This window comes from Kryptolebias marmoratus, linkage group LG13 (assembly GCF_001649575.2).
Source record: "Kryptolebias marmoratus isolate JLee-2015 linkage group LG13, ASM164957v2, whole genome shotgun sequence".
Classification (NCBI taxonomy): Eukaryota; Metazoa; Chordata; class Actinopteri; order Cyprinodontiformes; family Rivulidae; genus Kryptolebias; species Kryptolebias marmoratus.
In genome coordinates this window covers 15,038,298-15,060,913 of record NC_051442.1, presented here as the reverse complement: position 1 = coordinate 15,060,913, position 22,616 = coordinate 15,038,298, and the positions used below count along the sequence as shown (strand labels likewise).

General features: G+C 39.8%; 2 protein-coding genes across 2 annotated transcripts; one reads left to right on the top strand and one right to left on the bottom strand.

Moving 5' to 3' along the window:
• Window positions 1–1,169: 1,169 nt before the first annotated feature.
• On the bottom strand, window positions 1,170–7,074 carry gltpd2 (glycolipid transfer protein domain containing 2). The gene is made up of 4 exons (XM_017436958.2): window positions 6,507–7,074; window positions 2,958–3,016; window positions 2,613–2,791; window positions 1,170–2,535 (listed from the first exon to the last, which is right to left on the bottom strand). The coding sequence occupies exons 1-4, from the start codon at window positions 6,574–6,576 to the stop codon at window positions 1,935–1,937; spliced, it is 909 nt and encodes a 302-aa protein (XP_017292447.1). The 5' UTR covers window positions 6,577–7,074; the 3' UTR covers window positions 1,170–1,934.
• A 4,615-nt stretch (window positions 7,075–11,689) lies between these two features.
• chrne (cholinergic receptor, nicotinic, epsilon) lies at window positions 11,690–22,520 on the top strand. Its single transcript, XM_017436957.3, has 12 exons — window positions 11,690–11,885; window positions 16,621–16,754; window positions 17,018–17,062; window positions 17,210–17,319; window positions 17,422–17,577; window positions 17,663–17,757; window positions 17,839–18,039; window positions 19,144–19,258; window positions 19,346–19,460; window positions 19,535–19,742; window positions 21,033–21,166; window positions 21,307–22,520. Exons 1-12 carry the CDS (start codon window positions 11,816–11,818, stop codon window positions 21,478–21,480), a joined length of 1,557 nt encoding a protein of 518 aa, XP_017292446.1. The 5' UTR covers window positions 11,690–11,815; the 3' UTR covers window positions 21,481–22,520.
• The last annotated feature ends 96 nt before the right edge of the window (window positions 22,521–22,616 follow it).

Genomic DNA, 22,616 nt, shown 5'->3' with positions numbered 1-22,616 from the left:
AGGTGTGTTGGAGCAGAGAAACGAGGAAAACATGCAGGATGGTGGCCCTCGAGGACCAGAACTGGCCACCCCTGCTCTAGCCCAAAGCCTCAGAAACCTGGAGGTGCTCAAAGAACCACAGAGAAGTTGTGGGGTTTGGTTGAAGCCAAGTTCTGCTGTCCTCGGAGTAAAACACCAGCAAGGTCAGTGGCTGGGTTCAGTTCTGGATCTTCAAGAAGTCCAGCAAGCAAAAACTTAGACGTTTCCACAAGAGTTCAGTCAGTTAGATGACCCAGTTATCGACTCTCATGGCGGGCAGGTTTGGACTGGGTGCTAACACTAGACTTAGGTTAATTCATCCTCCTTCAAATGTTATTTTATAAACCTTTATGCCACTTTTTCTCATTACACAGCTGTTCTGACAGAAATATGAAAAGATTTTTTGCTGGATGTGCTACAGCTACTTGCTGCTGCCACTGATGTAAAAACTTGCATCATGTGAAAAGCATGATAAATGTTTATAAAGTACAGTTTGCATCTGTTTGACTCATAATTATAATAATAAAAGTAGGCATTTGAATAAACTGGTTGATAATATTAAAGGTGAAGTGAACTTTCACTCTCTGACCTGCACTCAGCTCCTGCCACCAACAAAATCTGAACTTTGTCTTCTTTCATCTTTTCTTCTGTCTCTTCCTCAGAAAGAAAGAGCTCTTCAGGGAAAGGCGGGATTATGTAGCATTAGTGGTACTTGTGGGTTTAAAATAGTTCATTGAAGACTGGTGACTGCTTGTCGCATCATGCCATTCTCCATGGGGTTTATGATCTTTTATCTATATATATATTTTCATCCTAAAAGCTTGAATATTCTGGAGCTTGTTGTTCTGCTTGAATGAAGGAAATTTTAAAGTCTTAATAAATGATGTCAAGGTGCAAAATGAGTGTAAAGGTAAAAGTGTCACACAGGCCAGATTAAACCCACCAACAGTAGAGCCCTCTGCTGGATACTTGAATACATTACAACAGTTTAGCTGCTGAACTACAGTATAGTAATATTACACAAAACAAATACAAATACTTTCTTATTATCCAAAGAAATATATAAATATATTTTGGACATGATACAAAATGGTTAAAAGAAACAAGCAAATTAAGACTTCACAAAACATTTATTTTGAAACACTACAGTGTTTTTTTTTTTTGTATAATGCCACTTTAATTAGAAATGATTGGTCTTGTGCTACTTTAAACACAGCACACTTGAACTGACACAGTTATGAGGTAGGATGCTAAATCAAGGAGCATGAATTACTCGATCAAGGAATACATTTCATTTAAAAAAAATCAAATTTGGGTCAGAGCAGGCACAAAAACATGAGACATTTTACTGGATTCAACAATGAACAGCTACCTTTCTTGAGAAAGGTGATTTCTAAATTACTCTGCCCACAAGCTTTAAGCAATATCAGATCTTTTAAATTAGGGTTTCTGAGGAAAGGTTGTGAATGATTAGCTCAATTAAAAGTTAGCATTCAGATAAAGTACAATGAAATTTGTAAGATAGGAGCTGTTTTAAGACTATAAGTATGGTTTTAGCTGTGCTCGGACTAGCCATCAGCTCGATAATCTGGTCTCTCCAAAGTAAGGTCAATAAAAGATATTTTATAAGATATCTAAAACAAGTAAGGTATTAATTATTTACAATCTTTCCACAGAACCCTGCTTTAAAAGATCTGAACATCGCTTTAAATAACTCACAGCCTACGTCATCAGCAGCTGCCTTAAATTGTCTCTGAGGAGAACCCAGTAGGTTCGAACATTTCCATTTTAGCCTTGTATTTGATAGCCATGTTAGTGGGAAACTTGTTGATCCAGTTTGTGATTCCAAAGATACCAGAGTTCAATCCGAAAAAAGTTATAACAGCAGCAGAAGGGGAATGCAAAGTCCTTTTTTTCTAGGGCAAATCCAGCATGCCATTTTCCTCCAAGGCCCCCTGTGTCCTGTCATAAATCTCCCCGATGGTCGTGACCACTCTGTTCAACATCACGCTCAGCTCCTCCTGGTCCTGCACACACAGCAGCCTGAAGAAGAAGCCCCGCTCCGGCATGGCAATGAAGGCCAGCTCGGCAGCTCTGCGGACCAGCCAGGTGTGATGTTGCGCGAGCGTGCTCTGGTAGGCCTCTCGGCAGAGATCCGAGGGGCTCCTGAGGCGGCCGGCCCGCGGCATCTCAGCCAGCTTCTGCAAGAAGAGCTTCAGCCACAGCAGAGCTCGATGCAGCCTCAGGAGAGTCCGGCACCCAGAGTCCGTCTGGTGGTGGAAGTCAACCACGCCTCGATCCACCTCTGCCCTGATCATTGAGCGCACAGACCTGTAGGCATCTGAGTGCTGTTTGGCCTTTAAATTGTTCTTTTCTCCAGTTTGTGAGTGCATGTTTGGGCCAATCTCTGCTTCAGGGCCCTCCTCAGGCAGCAGGGCCAGCTGGCGGATTACTGAGGTCTTAGTTTCTATCTCATTTGATATCAGACTCACCACTGGGCCCAGAGAATCCATGAACCTGGAACGGTAACACAGAAACAATAAGGGTCATCCCACGGAACCATTCATGACTTACTTGTTTCTGCATGATCTCACTTCACAAGCTCATCCCAGCTGAGCAGATATGGCTGCAGCAGAACGTCAGAGGCGTGAGCCTGAGCAGCCAGCAGGTGGGAGACCAGCACCGACACCTGGAAGTTCTGACCAGGGCAAATGGGGAAGACAGGGGGATCCTCGGCCACGTGAGGCCCGCTGCTGTTGGACAGCTGGTGGACCTAAAGCAGGGGGGGGATGGGATGTGTATGAACGCAGGGGCAATCAATGGGGGACAAAGGAGAGAAAAAAAAAGCTGATGAGGTTTATTCTTTCACTGCCCATCTGCTTCACAAAATCAACCTTGTAATGTGTAATAACTTCTATATAACTTGACTGAGCTCTTACCTTGTTAACTTGATTATAACCTTTCAAACAAGAATCCCAGTGGTAATCCAAACCTCCGTCTGCAGAGAAACAGTAAAAAAAGGACAAAAGCAAGTGATACAGTTAGTTTATGAATAGACTGCATGATAGTGTTTTTATTTAATCCACTGTTTGTTTCCAAAGGCTCACCATGAAAAAAAAAAACCCAAATCCAGAAATTCTTTCTCTCCTATGTTTTATTTAAATATTTAAAAAGAAAACCTATCAAAAGTGTAAGGAACATTTTTTTTATCTGTTTCCAGATTTTCATTTCCTGGAGTAACCTAAAACCAATTAGGTTAATTGCCAACAGTTCAGTAATATGATTGGATAGAGGATCAAAATCAGAAGGTTTGAAGAGTTCATCTGGACTGAGGACTCAGAGAGCATGATGGAAATTGTTTTACGCAAAAGGCGAGGCTGAAAAAAAGGGGTGACAGCGATGAGCAGGTTGCTTTAAAAAGCAGGTGATTCTGTGAAACTCAACAGAATGGTCAAAGTCACAAAACTATGGTAAAATAAGAACGTTGTGAACAAACTGCTGAACTCAGTCACCGTTTCAAAACAGTTTTCTTACAGAAGCAGTCAAGGCAAAAATAAAATAATTTTCCCAAAAATGTTTAACTTCCGTTTAGGATTTTGGTTTCCACAGCTCTGTCAAGTGATGATAGACTTAGAATAAACTGCAAATTAGTGCAATGTAATTGTACGTTTTTAATTGCTTTTTTGTAAACAGGGTTATGATCAGTGCCCCTCTAGCTTCAGCAGCTGTTTGTCTCTGCTGCTTTGTAGAATAAATTCTTTAAACAAAAGAGAAACTTCCTGCTTCAGCAGCAGAAAGACATGTTAATGTTATCATCCAGAGAGCTAAAAATGAGCTCAAACGTCTCGTCTCCTTAAAACTGAGGTATGCTGCAGGTTCAAACATATTGCTTTCACATAGATGCCCCTAATTTGGCTTAAACTTTACTTAAATTGCATAAAACTAACATTTCTTTCATTATTAGCAACCTAAGCTGTTTTTCAGATGTGTTATCCTGTTATCAGACGCTGATTAGGAAAAGGCTGATCCTTTGAGATTCCTGGTTATTTAAGGCGAGGTTTCAGACCGCATGTCGTTGTGTGCAAAGAAAAGCATTAATAAGCAATAAAAGCATCACTACGGAGCAAATAACATGCCTCTGATAACAAATCGAGCACAACCATGAGTTTTTTTTCATGTTGAGATCTTTTTTATTGACAAAACAAACTCGGCACACAAAATCTTAGTGTTGTTCAGATCAGTTCTTGAGCTCAAAGCTTTTACAGGATTTTAGTATAAAGTCCCCACAATCATACAGATGTTATTAGACCAGAATATTTCGGAAGAAATGTTAAAGAGTCCCGGTGCCTAAAATTCAAACATACATTTATTTTCTTCCGTAAAACCCAATCGTAATTTGAGCCTAACATTTGGAAGAATCAAAGCTGACAGAATGCTGACGTTTATAGATCGCTGTCCGACAATACTTTGACATGCAGACAGAAACACACAACAGAAAGTAAGCCTCAAACAAACAGGTCACTGTGCGAAAACGAAATGTCATAATGAAAATATTTCTGAACCAAAAATAGAAGTATCTGGTCATCACATGTTTTTTTTCTATGTGTCTGCAGTGTTTTATGTTTGGAAAAAAAAGACAAGTTTGCTTCAGTTTTGAAAAAGTCAATGAGAGTTTGAATGTGCGCACTCTGCACTTTAGGGGGATTTCAGAGAAAGCTGAAAGTCCTGTAGCAGCAAAACACACACTGGGTGAAAGAGGACAAAACTGCCTCCACTTTGATAGCATTAGAAGTGAAGTAGTTGAAATAAAAAGACTGTTTGCACAAACTTTAGAAAATTCCAACATCTCAAAAGTTAATTCTGCGTTTAAATCTCCAGAAATTATGAACCACAATCTGAAAAAAACTTTTAAAAATTAAAACTTCAGTTCAGTCATATAAAGTCCAACTTTTTGTCCAACTCTGAGTGATGTTTCTACAGCCTGAGCTGTAGGACTCCAAAGAGAGCTGCGTTTAATCACTCATTTCACCAAACTGGGACAATGTTTTACCTGTTTTCTTACAAATTTTTGACTAAGTACTGCTACCAAAAGTCCCAGCGTACTATACTCGATCAAGCCACACTTATGGTTATGTTTCTTTCTCAAAGCTGCAGGAGTAGCGAATCTTATAAAATCATAACAGAAGTGAAAGAATAATGGCTCATAAGGGTGTTTCAGTGCTGTACATTGTCCTCCCTAATTATATTGCAAAGATCTGCTGCAGTCATGAGTACAGCAGCTCAGTGTTCACCTTTAAAAGCATCTTCCACAGAGTGTCGGTGTGTAGGCCTCTCTGTCCCCCAGCATCCCCTAATCAGCAGCTACACACTGGGCTCACCTTTCAGTTGTCTGATTGTCTGAGGAAAGCCAAACTTTGCTTCAGGTTATTTTAGAAGCTCTTAGTGCTGCCTCAGAGGCCCCCCCATGGGCCCTCGGTCCACAGAATAGTGACCCACATCCAAACAAAAGCAACAAAACCCTCCATGGACATCAATAAGGACTTCTTCAGAAACAGCGTCTGCTTTCTGTACGCCTAATGGAAACTCAGCTCCTAGGAATCAGATGTGCAAACATTTGGCTCTAACTTTTGTGGAATCGAAGTTCTGATTATCATATCAGGTATGAAGAGGTTGTGTCATTGTGACCTACAAACAGGCTTCTAGTTTCAGCCAGGTTCTGTGACCTGCTGACAGTGACTGATCACTTCTGTCCAGAGAAGTCAAGCTTCACTTCTGTCTGGTGGTTTTGACCTTTTTAATGATCGAATCTAGCTGTCTGCAGATCATGATAGGCCAAATTTAAAAGAGAAAACTGAAGTGTTTCTACCATGGACTACGATCCTAATCTTAATCTTCCTAACAGGGTTATTATGAGAATGCAGAGGTGGAATGCAGAGCTTTCATCTGAAAACGGGGATCAGCACTTAATCTGAACTAGAGAAGGAGCTCACATGATCACAGTTTTAACATTTCCACCACTTCGGACCTTTGTTTGTTACAAAAAGATTTATAAAACTTCTGCAGTCTTTTATATTTAAATATATATATATATATATATATATATATATATATATATATATATATATATATATATATATATATAAGAAGGATATTTATATATTATGAAAGACTTTTTGACGATGAAAAAGCATCCATCTTTTCCATCTTTTCTACAACCCTTGAATTATTACGATGAAAGACATTTAGAAGTAGTCCAGGAATTGAATGAATGAAAATCCCAAAGTGGAATAATAATAATATAATAATATTTTACACCTCAGAAAACTTAACGTGGCAACATTTTTAGAGAACAAAGAATAAGCAAAACATAGTGTGTTTGAATCAGCAGCCTGAACAAAATGTGTTTCCAACAACCAAGATTAAATAGATTATTAGTTCAACACTGAAACCACACACACACACACACACACACACACAGATATACTCACATAGCCACTGTGAGCCGAGGAGCAGCAGCAGGACCAAGATAGCAGCAGCAGCCTTTCTCTTCACACCCATACTGAAGTCCAGTTTGGGGCCTGCCGGTCTGCCTCTGATCCCTTTTCTCTGTCGTTTATCCTTGAATTCCTCTGTGCTTTACATGAGTGCTTGTCCCTCTTTGCACTGGCTGTCACCACAATTACTTTCTGCCAGACCCCTGCCTCTGACCCTCCCCGTCCTCTCAAATCTGTCATACTCCTCTCCAAAACTTCAAGTAAAACCTTCTGTCTGCCATTGTACCCCAGAGAGAGAGAGAGAGAGAGAAAGAAAGCCTCTCTGGATGTTTAATAATTGTTTCTATATATTTACTCTCCCTATTTAATTTGTGTCCCTGCACTCTTTGCCACTCACTGATGTCGGAGCTGCTCGTCTCCCCTGTTGTGTTGCTCAATCTGAGAGTCCAGAGATCAGCTGAGGGTGGCTGATAAGGCAGAGCCAGCTCGGCTTGCTCGACAGTGACCTCCCCGCTCCTGGTTCATCTTCTGCATGTGCACGATATTCCTGGTGTGCTCAGGCGGGCACATGCTCCCTCCACCCACCCTCCCTTTATCCCTCCTCTCCTTCCCTCTTATAATTCATTCACATAAAGAGGGCTACAATGACCACCCCCCCCACCCCACCCCACCCCACCCACTGCAACAGAGCTGACAAACATTTTTCAAATCATGCTGGTTTAACGGAACAAAGCACGAGCAATTAAAGGCCTGGCATTCCTTGAAGGAACGCATGTGGCCAGACGCCCTTCATGTAGGAGTTTTAGACTGAGAACATTTTATGCTGAGTAATGACAAAGCTGTTAAGCGCAGTATCATACAGTATTGCTCAGAGTATGTGTTGTGATGAACTCAGCAACTACCACTTCAAATTTTAACTAAAATCCTGGAAAACTGACTAGGCTATAACTATTTTTGTGTCTTCTAATGTTGATTGACTGTAGTGGCCATCTTGAATTCAGTTGGCTCCAAAGGTTAATGAGTTGTCTGATAATTACTTCCTGAAAGTTTCCAAATCCAACCAGTGGTTCATGAGATATTTTGCTAACAGACAGACACACGCACACACCCTCACACAGGCAATTACATTATCATCCACCTTCGCCTTTCAGCAGCTGGCGATAATTAATTAATGTCTTAAGGTCATGAGATTTTTAATTAGACCTAAGTATTGATTTATTTTAGCCACCAAAATTTCTCTTTAGTGAGTAGAGAGGCAAATATATTAATCAATTTTAGAGAGGGGAAAAAAATAAATCTCTCACCGAATCACAGCTTGTTTCGTTAAGACTGATGCCTACTAAAACCATTTTGGCCCACTACATGTGAAAAACATTAAATGATTTTGTTTCACTGCCAAAGTCTAAGGTCTAAAGCTCATCAGTGAACTGATTAATGTGACTCATAAGGGGTGTTCGCATGATTATCACCTCTGATGGCGATAAACCCAGCGATCAGGTCTGCATGTGGGGGCGAGGTGTGCAGACATTGACCTCCACACTCAGGCTGAAACCACATGTTCGCTCATAAAGAGGGACTGAACCATGGCATTTTCCTGCAAAGGGGGGGTGAAAGCAGGGCTATTCATTACAAGGCCGTGAAGGGGTGGGGTTGGCCATGGGGCTTTGTACCGTCCAACCAATGAACCATCCCATCTGGAACAGGCAGCAGTTGATGAGGAGAATAAAAGAAAACCTGAGACTGATTCAGATGCAACAGCAGAGATTTTGGAGCAGATAATGCTCCAGTTTTGGCAAAAAAAAAAGAAAAAATCAGTAGCTAAAACTCACATTTGTGTATAATTGCTATTAGACTAAAACACATCATTTGCATTCATGATGCATGAGTTTGTTTATGTGTGTAAGTTTAGCAGAGCGGGAAAATGTTTTATTTTTTATGATCAGACACCTCTGCGCCTGATTTTCAACATCAGAAGAAAAGGCGCAGATCTGGAGAATCGAAACATCAAACCACAGCATCAGGGTTAGTCATAGATTCCCGGTTGGCTTTTAGAAACTAAAAAAAAAGTGTTGTAAGTTTTAAGTATATGAAGTACAGATATAAATTGCTGTTGTGCAGCACTGATCGAAACCTAGTTTTTGCTGTTTTCCTAATTTTGTTGCATTAGAACCTGTTTTTAAACTTGTAAAGTCTTTCTATCTGACATATTAGATTATATATCTTCAAATAAAATTCATTGAGGTGCACCTAAACAATTCTCTTTTAGTGACAGCGACGCTAGTTTTCTTCTTTTACCATATTGTCTTTTCAGGCCTGTACCTCTCTGTGCTGGCAGGATAAGTAGAGAAAGAACATGCCAGATATGGGAATTAAAGCAAACGCTAGAAAAGTTGCACCACCTAAAACAAATTGCAGTAAATGTGGTAAAAGTTGTGAAAATAAATGACCTAAAATAAATTATATTTTTTTCCTCAATAACTGCATGTTACTGTAATTTAACAAGCAATCTGGGTCCAAAGAAGACTTAATTTGCACCTACTTAAAGGAAACAAAAAACTGAAAAATTCAAGTTGCATTTCTGTTCCCATGTCCATTATTTTGGCTTCAAGAGCCTTTGTGCTCCAGGTCATCTTCAGTACTCACATACAGTAATCAGTTCAGGTGACGCCACTAAGATCACACTATAAATTACATACAGTCAGAAACATCTGGAGTTTATGATTCAGAAAATGAGACTTTTTTTTCAGCATGTGGGAATACCGCAGACATTTCAGCAGGTTCATCTTTTGAGTTAAAATCAAGAGCTGCATTTACAACAGGGCTATTTAACTGGCAGCATGGGGGCCACATGATTTAAACTAGATTTTAAATCAGAAAAAAAGTCAGTGAGAGAAAGGTTTAAAAAAATATTTTAAAAAATGATGAATATTTCTGTCAGAGAGGTGATCCTGTTATATAGATGATCTATGGCAGAGCTATACAACTCAGTCCAAGTGCCAATGAGTTAATTTAAAATAAAACTAGATTGTAAATCCTAAATTAAATTTACTTAAAAAAAAAAAAAAAAAAAACAAGACCAAACTGTGGATGGACTCTTGTGTGTAAAAATCAAATAGAAGATATCAGCACAAAGACCTTGTGGTAATTATCAAGCACAGAGGTGGAGGGCTGATGATTTGGGCTTGTTTTGTAGCAACAGGACCAGGAAACTTTGCAGTCATTGAGTTGACAATAAACTCATCTGAATACCAAAATAATGTAGAGACAAACATGTGACCATTTGTCCAACAGTTAAACATGGATCACATTGGGCCCCACACCAGTAACAGCAATAAATGCACAGCAGAATGGCTGAAAACAAAAATAAAGCTCTAACAATGATGCAAAGTCCAACCTTTAAACACTGAAATGTTACAATGGAACCATAAAAGAGCTGTAGAGAAACAAACGGTTACAGACCATAATGAGCAGTCTGTAGTGTAAAGAGGAGTCGACCATGTTCTCCCACAATAGTGCCAGAGAGAGACTGATAAGTTCAACCAAAGATGATTAGTCCGAGGTGGTTCTACAGTCTACTGAAGTAATGGTAGACCTGACATTTCTCACACTGCTTCTGTATTTTAACTACCAGTATAATTTTACGACCAATATAAGACACAATATAAAGAAAGACAATGGGATTTACTTACTTTTTATCATGTACCTGTTCTGAACATCTCCAGTGTATGCAATATAACTAAGGGCCACAATAATGATGTCAACAGAACTACAAATATTACCTCTACAAACCTGCAAACCAGATTCACAGGACAGGCAAGAAATTTAAAGGTTAGAGACGTCTGGTGAAAAGGCAGCCTTGAACTTCCACAGAAACGATTAGATCATCTTTCCATGGGGCAACCTTAGGCAGCACAAACTACAGAAGTGGAAAAAAATGCCCTTGAACTCTGTTGAAAAATGAAATGACAAAGCATTTTGGGGAGACTGTAAAGGAAAATGCTGCATTTAAATCGATACAACGCATTCCATCTTCACAAGAGCACCACCAAAACACTCTCATCTTCAGGGTCTGAGAGGCTGGACAAAACAGAAAGATTTAAATAGGTGTACTGCAAAAGTGGCACTCAAATGGTTAAGAAGGAAACACTCAAATGTCTCAGAATGACCCTTTAGATGGCCCAGACGAATCTGTGACATGATTCAGACACATCAAACCAACAGAAACCATAGAATCTGAAGGAGCAGGAGCAGAGCTAAATTCACAGCACTTAAAGCATCGAACAGAGACAAAACATCATTTTTCATCACGAGACAATCTCAGTTCAAAACTGAGGCGATATGCATTTCTTCCAGGAATACTTTATTCTAATTTGTTCTTATTTTTCTGTTTGTAAACACTACAGACTTCAGGAGCGAAGGGGTTGAAGCTGGGTCCGCCCGTCCCTTCGTCGGTTTCTGAGTCGTGAGTGCGAGACACACAATCTGCCATCTGCCAGCTCCAGTTACCTTAAAGAAGCTCATCTCTTTTCTCCAAACTGTATATTTAGAAGTACATCACATACTGAGCAACTCACATGGTACATTCCAAAAGAAAAAGGCTGCTGCCCTTCCCATGGCAGAAACGCACAAACGTCAACAACTCGGCGTACGAACTACTACAACAAGCAAGCCGTTTTATCAATGAGGTGTGTGCTGTAAAAACACATGACTTGTGTTGATGTGGACAGGAGACTCTGTCTTTATGATTTTAGTGGTTTTATGAGCAACGTCTGCCTCCAACTATAATCTGCACTGCAGTACGCCTGCAGCTGAAGTGGTACAAGACGACAGGATGTATTAATACTTTGGCACGTAGCAGAGGGTAGCAAGCCCACACAGACACCTGTTTCTCCTTGCTGCACTCCTGAGGTTTATGAGTCTCTATGCTTTTCCTTCAGCCTAAACTGCACAAAATGATACCCAGATCACTTATGAAGCGACACACAAACACGTTAAGATTTTTGAGGGTTTCAGCTGTCCGTTCAGTTACAATGGATACATCCAGCGCTGTAGCTGTTGTCTAATGATCTTGGTGATGATTATTGTGGATGACCAGAGTGTGACTTGAAGTCCTGGTTTAGTGCCTCCAGCTGCTGTGTAATCCGAGCCGCGGATACCGACAGCAGGGCTGGACAACAGTCAGGGTGCTTGATAGAGGGGATTTAAGGCCCTTCCCCTCGGTCTTTACTCTCACCGTCTTTCTGTCCCTCACACTTTATATTTAAACATTGTGCAGTGGCATGGATTAGAGCAGTCTCGGTACAATGATGGCTGTGCGAGGTTTTGGGATATTTTTTGCAGTTGTAGCTGTTCTGGGGACTTTAAATGGCCTGGGTAAGTGGTGTGTCCAGCATGATGTCTCGTTACATTCACTAAAACTTTTTGCCTGTTGTGTGGCGACATTCAGATCGAAGATGACCAGCTGTTAAACTTCTAGGGAAGTTGGCAGCGTTTAAAAAACCGACCTCATGTAGAGCTTGAATCATGTACGATAGTTGTTCTTACATTTACTTTGTCCGTCATTTGTCAGCCTGATTCCATTTCTTTCTGCATGTCCTTTTAAAACCCATTTTGGATTTCGAAAAGAGACATTTTAGAGCTAATAGTTGAATAAAAACATTACGACATTGTTTCAAACAGGTGATTTGACAGTAAATGTGTGAGAAAACCACTGAAATGTTCAAAAGCAAAGTTCAGGTCTGCTGCCTTCACCAGCTGAGCGGGAAATAGTATAATCCAGCTGATCAAACCCAGTTTCATTGTATATTTGACTGTGCAGAGCTGAAACTCATTTAATTAACTGGTCTTCAAAATAAAGTGCACAATACAAAGACTTTTATGTCTTGAATGAGTACCAAAACAGGCAACATAATTAATTTGTGCACATTTCACATCACATATAAATGCATTTAGGCAAAAACCCAAACCTGTTCCTGCACTTCAGACCAACAACAGATTCCAAACATAGTTTCAACAGATTAATTTAATGGTAGTGATGATATAAAAAGGTCACTGTAGTCATGATTTAATGGGTTTTGTTCAAAAGCATTTTCGTTAGTCTCTAAAGGGATAGTCTGGTCATTTTTGAAGTGATGTTCTGTCAGATAGTTATCAGTAGTTATCAGCCGTGACATCAGTCAAAGAGCAAGCAATATGAAGGGAAAGGCAAAAGTCTTCTTCCAGGCTAGGCTAATGAGAAACTGGGATTGTGTGTGTGTGTGTGTGTTTTATTTTTTATGATGGCTTTTCAGGCTTAGAAAACAACTCTTTCTCATCCTGATGTGAACACTACACCAGCTAATATCAAACCTCTACACTTTCATACTGTTGGTTGCTGTTTTCTCAGTCGTGCAGCGTCAGTGTTGCTATGAGTATGTATGCGTGCTGAGCATAGACCACATATATCATGTTGTTGGGGCGGAGGCTGCTGAGTGTTTCCGTCCACCTGATCAGCATGTTTAGTCTGTCAAAAGTTTACTCAGCTGATGCGTTTAGCAGCATTTTGGCACCAACATTTACAACGTCATCTGTGCTCAGCACACACACATCTGTGTAGCAACACGATTGTTGTTCGATTGAGAAAACAGCAACAAACTAAACAAACCGTGTCAAGAAAAAATTTAGATGTTTCATGTTAGCTAATGTATTGTCTTTCATGACAATCTTGGTTTAAAACCTTAGTGCCTACGTAGGTGGCGGGAGATACCTATTCCTTCAGGGAAAGCTACTTTCATTGTAAATGTTTTGTCACCACCTGCCTGCCTGCATTTTAAATCTACATTTTGATCATTTAACACACACAGACACATGCATACACATGCACAAACAGACTCTTTCCATGGTGCCGGGGAATATTAACCATGGATCCTGATATTTTCAACACACCCTCCTCTTTAAGCTTTGACAAATGTACATATAATCTGATGGGCGCAACAAGCTTTGTCATGAGAGCAGCAGTGGTGAATTGTGAAAAGCGGTGTCATTCGTGTTTTGATTGATGAGACTCTGCCACAAAAAGGTAACGGCATGCCAGTAATCTGCTGTGGAGGCCAAAAAGAACGCCTGCGCAGGATGTGCGTTTAGTACTTGTAGCATTATTCAAATCCATTTGGCCACTCATCACAGAAAGATATTTTTTGACTGTCAAAATGTTTCTTGAGAGTTCAGCTCACTGGCAGAGGTCATGGCAGAAGAGGGGCAGGTGTGGATAAAAGCTGTGATATAAATGTACTGCTTTGACCCGCCCGTGGCCTTCGGGTCAAATGGACCCGAACTTACAAGAGGTTCTCACCCTCTCTTCAGCTACGAGGGCTTCAGGAGGGTTAAAGACATTTTGCAGGAATAAAATTAGAAGACCTGCCCTTTCTTGAAGGGATGCACGTCGCCCGCTGCTTTTTAGAGTTTTAAACTGAAACCATTTTATAATGGCATGGAGTTATAACTGTTTTGGTCAAACCTCATAAAAGACGTGACACAGAATTTCATGCGATTTTGTGAGATCTTACAAGAATGTGTTGTGGATGACCCTCAGCTACTACCATACCTAATTAGAGCTCGATGCCTGTAAAACAGGCTTAGTTATTGCCTTTTTGGTGTTTGCGGATGTTGAAATGAACTTTACACCGTTCAAACAGTGATGATGTAATATTTATCTGTGTAGTCAGTTTGCACTGTCACCGTGTATAAAGGGTCAGAACAGCCAGATTTCCAGGAAGTAGACTTCGTCTGCTGCAGTTTGGAGATTCTTGGAGCTACTTTACCTTCAGACTTTAAGGATCTGGTTAATTTTCTAAAGTGTGATGTTTCTCTCTGAGCAGAAGGAAGTGTCAGCTGCAGGAGGTGATGAGGTCAAAGTGAGGCTTTAATTCTACTCTGTGTTTCTGTCTGCAGTTGTTATTAAGTTCGCTGCCAGGGAGTGACAGACACAGGTGTTACTATGGTGACCATAATGAGCCACTGGCAGCAGCCTAAACACATCTTTTGGTCTTGACTCTTTTTTACATTTCACATACAGTTTATACATCAAAATTGTTTTGCAATCTTAAATTATTACAAACTAAGTCCCTAATTAATAGAAAAAAAATATAGAAAACTTATAGAATTATAGAAATATTTAATTTATAGAAATAGCTTAATGTGTGCTTTGGCACCTTTTAAATTTTCTTTAGAAATTTTCTAGTTTCTACCAATATACTGTCCATATTTGCTAACAAATGTCAAAGGAGGCACCAAAAATACACTTTTAAAGGAAAGGTTTATGCTTATTATTGGTTGGTATGAATGAGTACGAATATTAGAGTTTAACAAGAGTTTATCTGACAACCAACAAAACATTCTGTTTAGTTTTTTCTTGAAGCACAATGTCTCTTTTGATTAAAAACAGACTGCTTCACTCACACGTTTGGATTTACACAGTTCAGCTTGTTTGGCCCTGAATGCATCCTGTTTAATGCCTCACTATGTTAAATTATTAAAAACTTGCAAAGGCCTTAGGAGTCTCACCCCTGTCATTACTCTGCTACAACTATGCAAAGAAGTCCCATGGGTAAATGACATAATTGTGTCTGATTGGTCCAGCTGGACCCAGGAATTGACAGCTCTTCAGGAATGACATGTTTGTTGCTTTGCAGAGTGTCACTGTGCCCATTTTTACCAAACGTTAACGATGATGAGCTGCTTTGTAATGTGAACTAAGTTTAGTTATGTCTTTGTAGCATGAGCAGAGATGTATTTTGTGGCTATCCAGTAAGAGTAAATGACCGGGTTCTAAAACTATTCAAATCCAACCTCAAGTGTACAAAAACAAACAAAAAAAAACACACAACAGATTCCATCATGTTATTGTTTAATTAAACATAATCAAGCCAAAATAGAAACACTGTGCAAGAAAAACTAAGTCCACCCTTGATGCTTCCACGGGATTTTTAAATAAAGTAGCAGCCAGGAGCTGCTGTTCAAATGTGTTGATTATATGATCATTAGAAATTGAGACCACCTCCATAAAAGCAGACATTGTGAGAGTTTGCTGCTGTGGTGATGTCTGTGAACTCAATGCCAAGGAGGAAATACATCAGCAATGACCTCAGAGAAGCAACTTCTGCTGTCCATTAATCTGGGAAGGGTTAAAGGTCATTTCCAAACAATTTGGAGTCCATTCTAAAGCAAAAAAGGTTATTCGCAAGTGGAGACAATTTAGGACAGCTGTCAGTCTTCCTAGGAGTGGTCGTCCCAGCAGATTCACCCCAAGGTCAGACTGTGCAGTGCTCAGAGAAAATGCTAAAAACCCAAAAGCTCTCTCAGACTCAACAGGCCTGAGTCAGTTGGCTAAAGGTTGAGGTGGTGGAGAGCTGATGATTTGAGCTTGTTTTGCAGCCACAGGACCTGAGCAGCTTGTTAGTCCTTGAGTCGATCATGAACTCCTCTGTAGACCAAAATATCCTAAAGTCAAATGTGAGGTCATCTGTCTACCAGCTAAAGCTTGGACCAAACTGGGTCATTATGAAACAGGACAATGATCTCAAACAAAGCAGCAAGCCTACAACAGAATGGCTCAAAAAGAAAATAATCAAAGTGTTGCAATGGTCCAATAAAAGTCCAGAACCTCAACCTGATTGAAGTTCTGTGGTAGACCTTAAGAGAGTTGAGCAGAAACAAATGTCTGCAAACCTCAAAGACCTGAAACAAAGTAAAGTAGAGTGGGATAAAATTCCTCCACAGCCATGTGAGAAACTGATAAATGATAATATAGAAAATGACTGCTGAGAGTTATTGCTGCTAAAGTTGGTTTTAGTTAATCACAAGGAGCACTTAGTGTTTCTCATACAGCTTTTCCATTTTGGCTTCATTTTTGTTTAATAAATAATGACACGGTGGAATTTGTTGTGTGTTTTTGTTCACTTGAAGATAGATTTGAATAACTTTAGAACCTGGTAAAGACCAGATTATTTTTATTTTGTTCTGATATGTAAAAAAGAAATTACACACCATCTGAAAGCAGGTGGACTTTCCCATTACTGAATGCACATATTTGTCAGATTTTTTTTTATGTTTTTGTTTTTTGTCGCTACAGTGGAGTGTAATGAGGAATCCATTCTGATCAGGGACTTGTTCAAAGGCTACAACAAGAACATTCGTCCAGCGAAACATCCTGAAGACAAAGTGCAGGTTCAGGTCAAGCTGACGCTCACTAACCTTATCTCCCTGGTGAGAGCTACATCTTATCATTTCTCAGAAAATAAATGCACAAAAAAGATATGAGCACATCCCATTGCACTAAGTGGGAGCAAAGTTTGATAAAGAAAATAAATATAATACTTCAGCTTTGCTTTCTGTGCCAAACAATAAATGCATTAAAAGATCTATCTGACGTGCATTTTAGAACAACAATGGTCATCTCCAAAGGCAGTAGGAGTGCATATTAAGCAAAGTTAAAAAACATTCATAATTCTTCTTCCTTTAAACTGCAGAATGAAAAGGAAGAGACTCTTACAACCAACGTGTGGATTGAGATTGTGAGTTTTTCCTCCATTCACTTGTAATTTTGAGCAATTCCCAGCAAAAAGTTAGTTTCTAACTTCTGGTAGAAGTTAGGTTTTTTTTTCCACAAGGTGAGTAAAACCTTTGTCACTTGTGGCCTTTTTCTCAACTGTCGTCCACAGCAATGGTCCGATTATCGCCTCACCTGGAACGAAAGTAAATATTACGGCATCCAAGTTATTCGTGTTCCGTACAACACAGTTTGGCTTCCTGACATAGTCCTGGAGAACAAGTAAGGTCTTTACAAGGAGGCAGGAAGTAGTTTCCTCTGCTTGTGAGGGAAATCTAAAGTTTGGTGCCAAATCTCTGCTTTTATTTCCTTTTTCCTCTGCAGCATTGATGGCAAGTTTGATGTGGCTTACTACGCTAACGTATTGATCAGCAGCGATGGTTGGATGTACTGGCTGCCTCCTGCCATCTACCGCAGCACCTGTGCAATTGAAATCACCTACTTTCCCTTTGATTATCAGAACTGCACACTAGTATTCAGGTGTGGGATGATCCATGCTCACTCTGAGCAGTATAAATCTTAACGCATCAGCTCATTTCTGCTCTTTTTAATCAAAAACCTTTAGATCGCAGACTTACAGCGCCAACGAGCTGGACCTGATCTTGGCTGTTGAAAATAAAACCATTGAGTGGGTGCATATTGACCCTGCGGCTTTCACAGGTGCAGAATATACACACAGTTAAAATCCCAGGGTCCAAAGGCAGCGGTTTCTCTCAGGCTGATTATGTTTCCATTCAACAGAGAATGGTGAGTGGGCCATCGTCCATCGCCCAGCCAGGAAGATGATCAACAATCAGTACACCCCAGACGACCTGGAGTATCAGGAGATCATGTTCAATCTGATTATCCAAAGGAAGCCACTGTTTTACATCATCAACATCATCTTACCCTGCTCCCTCATCTCCATGCTGGTTGTGCTGGCCTACTTCCTACCCGCACAAGGTCCGTAGTTGTTGTTACCAGCCGGCTTACTTTTGACTTACCACAAATGAAATAAAACAAGAACTGGCATAAAAAAACAATAAAAAATCCGTGATGGTTCAGTGGTCTCCAATCCTGGTCCTGGAGGGCCACTATCCTGCATGTTTTCCTTGTTTCCCTGCTCCAACACACCTGATTCAGTGGTTAAATGACCTCTTCATGTTCTGCAGAAGCCTGTTAGTCACCCATTGATTCAAATCAGGTGTGTTGGAGCAGAGGAACAAGTAAAACATGCAGGATAGTGGCCCTCCAGGACCAGGATTGGAGACCCCTGGTTTAGAACAAGAGCATGCTGGGCATATGTCCTCAAACCTGAATCTACTCACAGAATCAGTTAATGAACACTGGCGTTGTGAAAACCTACCATGTTATATATGACACATTACAATATATTTATACCACAATTTAGAAAAAAAAAATTCCATACTAATGTGTAAGATAAGAAACCAAGTATTCAAAATTATGTCACCATTTTTTATTTTTACTGTCAGTTCTCAAAAAAACAAACAAACTTGGGTTTCTTTTGTTCCACAACAACAAAGAAGGTGTGTGAATGCACATCACCCGCCACATTTCATGCCAGAGTTTTAAACTAAAAAACTGGTGAGAAAAGAAGGAGATATAACTGGTGAGGATAAATCTTAAAAATAACAAAATGAAAGGTCTCATGTGATATCATGAATTGTTGTGGTTGACTGTCAGCTACTACCACTGAATGTTTTAGCTCACTATCTGTAAAATTGACTGAGTTGTAGCCATTTTTGTCTTTCTAAGGTCACTTAGCTGTGGTGACCATCTTAAATTTGGATCGACCCCAAAAGTTAATGCGTCCAATGATTTCTTTATGGATTTTTTTAAAATCCATATAGTGGTAAATGGTGTATACTTTGTATTGTGTTCTCGAGATATTTAACTATATTATCATTTAAATAAAGTTTCAATGCTGACTTCTTTATTTAAAGACTCTGCACTGAGTCTTACATTAAACAATACATTCTGTGAAAGCTGCATGCAAACCTTACCTCGTGGTCCAGTGTCTGCTAAGCCTTTGCTGTCCTCTCACAGCTGGAGGTCAAAAGTTGACTGTGTCCATCTCCGTCTTGCTGGCTCAGACTGTCTTCCTCTTCCTTATTGCTCAGAAGGTGCCTGAGACTTCCCTCTCTGTCCCTCTGATTGGCAAGTGAGTCAGAGTCTCATCTTTTCTGTCCCCTGCTTGACCCAAACAGTCTCTCGTCCAACACAGATCTCCTCCGATGTCCTCTTGCAGGTACCTGATCTTTGTCATGTGTGTCACCACTCTCATTGCCACCAATCAAATCGTGGTGCTGAACTTCTCACTGCGCAGCCCCAGCACTCACATCATGTCCCGCAGCATCAAACACGTAAGCCTTGAGAAACTGAGACAAAAATGTCTGATCAGTAGGTGTTATGATGTTGTCCTGTCCGTCTGCTATAGTTGTTCTTGGAAATGGTGCCTCGCTTCTTGGGCATGTCCCCCCTGGTGGATGACAGCGAGGGGACGGCTGAGGTGAACGGCGTGAGGGAGCGGCGGCGCAGCTCGTTCGGCCTCATGCAGAGAGCAGAGGAATATGTGCTGAAACAGCCTCGCAGTGAAATGTTGTTCGACAAACAGAGAGAGAGACATGGACTCACTCGGTCAATTGGTGAGATTGATTTTAGAGTTTGCAAACACCTCTCCAGTGAGTAAACTTCTTGAAGTGGTTATCAGTGGTCAGTATCTTACCTGCAGTAGACAGCAGTCAAAATGATCCCAGGGAGAAATTATAATTGAAAAATGAAGCTCACAGCTAGTCAGAGTGGGGCTCTCTGACAGCTCAAAATAACAGTTCCAAAGATTTCATACAGTATTTTATGTTTGTTTGCATATTTTTGGTTTAACAGGTAGGAGTATTTTTTGAAAACGGGTTCTGGATTTAAAAAAAAAGGCATGAAATGTCACCCATGTGTTTTCATGTAGACTGCCAAAACCTAACCTACAACCCAATGGTGTCCTTTTCTTCTTGCTGTGTTTACAACCATCATACAAGCTTTATGCATATGCTCTTCGCCTTGTTTTCCTGTTTTTTGTGTTTGTTGTATTTTTGTACTTACATACAGGCCTGACATAGTTACTACAGCAATTTTGAGTGGTTTTCTGTGATTTCTGTGTGGATGAAGACCTCTTGAAAGAAAAAAATAAAGAAAATAAAGGATATTTTCTTTAGTGTAAATAACAGTAGATGGTTTTGTGAATAATCACCTAATTTAAAAGTGACAGAGGTCCATAAAATTGTGTTTAAATGAACCACTATGAGATTTTAGAGACTGGAAGTGTCATGAAAAGGTGGATGAATTGGATCCAAAGGTAGGCAACTGGAACACAGATACAGGAGTAAACTATAAACTTTGATGACCAAACTTAAAACAAAATAATAACAGGAAGAACCGTGCAGGGAAACGAAAAACCTGACAATAAACAGAAGGTAATCTGGGGTAAGCACTGGAGAGGATGATGGTTGACTGTAAACAGGTGAGCTGGTTTCAGATGGATGACAGGTGTGTAGAACTAAAACAAGGACATCTAATACTTATGAGTAACACAAGGACAGAGCACCAAAACATGACTGAATGACAAGAATTGCTCTAAATACCAAACAGGAAATAAAGTCAACGTACAAAATGCCCCAAACCACAACAGGAGTTGTTTAAGTTGTCAAAAATCATTTTTTGAATTGTCCTCAGTCTGACTAGCTGTTAGCTTGATTCTACACTGAAACTTTCTGTTTGATACTCCAAACTGAGGTCAGACTCCTGTCTAAAGCAGGTAAGATACTAACTGCTAATGACAACTCCAAAGAACCCCACTTTTAAAACATCCAAATTGTCTGTTTTGTTTGTTTGTTTTCTGCTTTCGGCACACAGTATCTAACAGGTAGTGTCTTCTTCATCTTTAGCAAATAATATAGACGTCAGCAGCACAGCCAACCTGTATAAAAGTTTGGCCCAGGCTGCCCCTGAGATCAAGCAATGTGTGGATGCCTGCAACTTTATTGCTGAGAGTAAAAGACAACAAAATGACATTGGATCTGTAAGTGTTTGTTGTTCATGGTTATGTTTACAAGTTGGCGCTCAGTTTTAATGCACTTTTCTTTATTACTGCCGCATAAGAACAGCCTATGCTAACAGTTTTTCTTCAATCTTAAACCCCCAATCTTTTTATTCTCAAAGGAAATTGAAAGCTGGGTACTGATTGGGAAGATGATCGACAAGGTGTGTTTCTGGGCTGCCATACTCCTCTTCATCGTCGGCACAGTGGGGATCTTCCTAACAGGACACTTCAACAGAGCACCAGAATATCCATTTGAAGGAGACTACAAAAAATATGTCCCAAGTGCAGTGTAATAAAAAGCACAAGCCTTTCTAGGCACTGTTGAAACATGTATGAGTTTCAGTGTGCCTGGTGCTGTCTAACTGGAAGCAGCTCAGCTCTTGAACAGCCAGGCTACGATTCAGGGTTCAGTTTAGTCTGCTGAACCTGTGTTTCTAATCACCACCCAGACTTCTCTTTCTAAAACCTTGTTAGGCAGCTGAGAGTTTTGATTTAAACTTAGAACATAGTTTGAAGTTTGTCTATGATGGTTGGTTGAATTAAAAACACAGTAATCACATGAAACTCTGAACAAGCACATTTTTATTTTACTTTGAATTCAAAAGAAAAATAACATATGAGTTTACTATCAGTGCTTCATGTAACTGTACTAAAAATGTTATTAACTCAAGAAAATATTGGTTATTGTTAAAGCTGCAACTCTCAAATGGGCTCATTTAGGAAACATACAGACTGAAAAATTACCAAAGTTTGGAAAGCTGCAACGTTACTGTCTTAAGAGAAGAACCTCTACAAGAGCTAGTCAACTCTGAATAAACGCCAAGACTTTAATTTATCTATTGGGGTTTGTTCAATTAGTAAACATCTAACGGTAAGTTATTTCAAATAAAACGTGCGTTTGACCCTTGATGGAAACATCAGATCGGACATGTAAGCAAACTGTGTTTCTTTTCTGTTATTTTTGTTGTTTGTTGATTTATTCAGTTTCCACTTGACAACAAGGTGTAAACGAGAAACACAATTTGGAAAATAATACACTCAGAATAATATTTTTGTCATCACAATGTAGTGCTTGCTTACATCCTTGGTGCCTAATCATTTTAAGAAAAAAAAGAGAATAAGCTCATGTTTTGGGGGCATTTAAACTGGACTTTCTGGGATAATATTCAGGCAATTTATGGATCAATCTGAAGGACACTCAGATGAAATTGTTTTATTATAATATTCACAATTGTGCTGTCATGAAGAGAAGGCATAAAGGGTTTTTTTCATTCAGTGCAATAAAGTGATTTCCTGTGCCTCCGTGTAAAATAAACCTCTTTTTAAAAATATTGATGGTGTAATTGAGTGACACCATGTGGTGAGATGTTGAACTACAACTGTCCTGTAATACCTGTTCATGTATTTATTTATTTATTTGAAGTGTCTT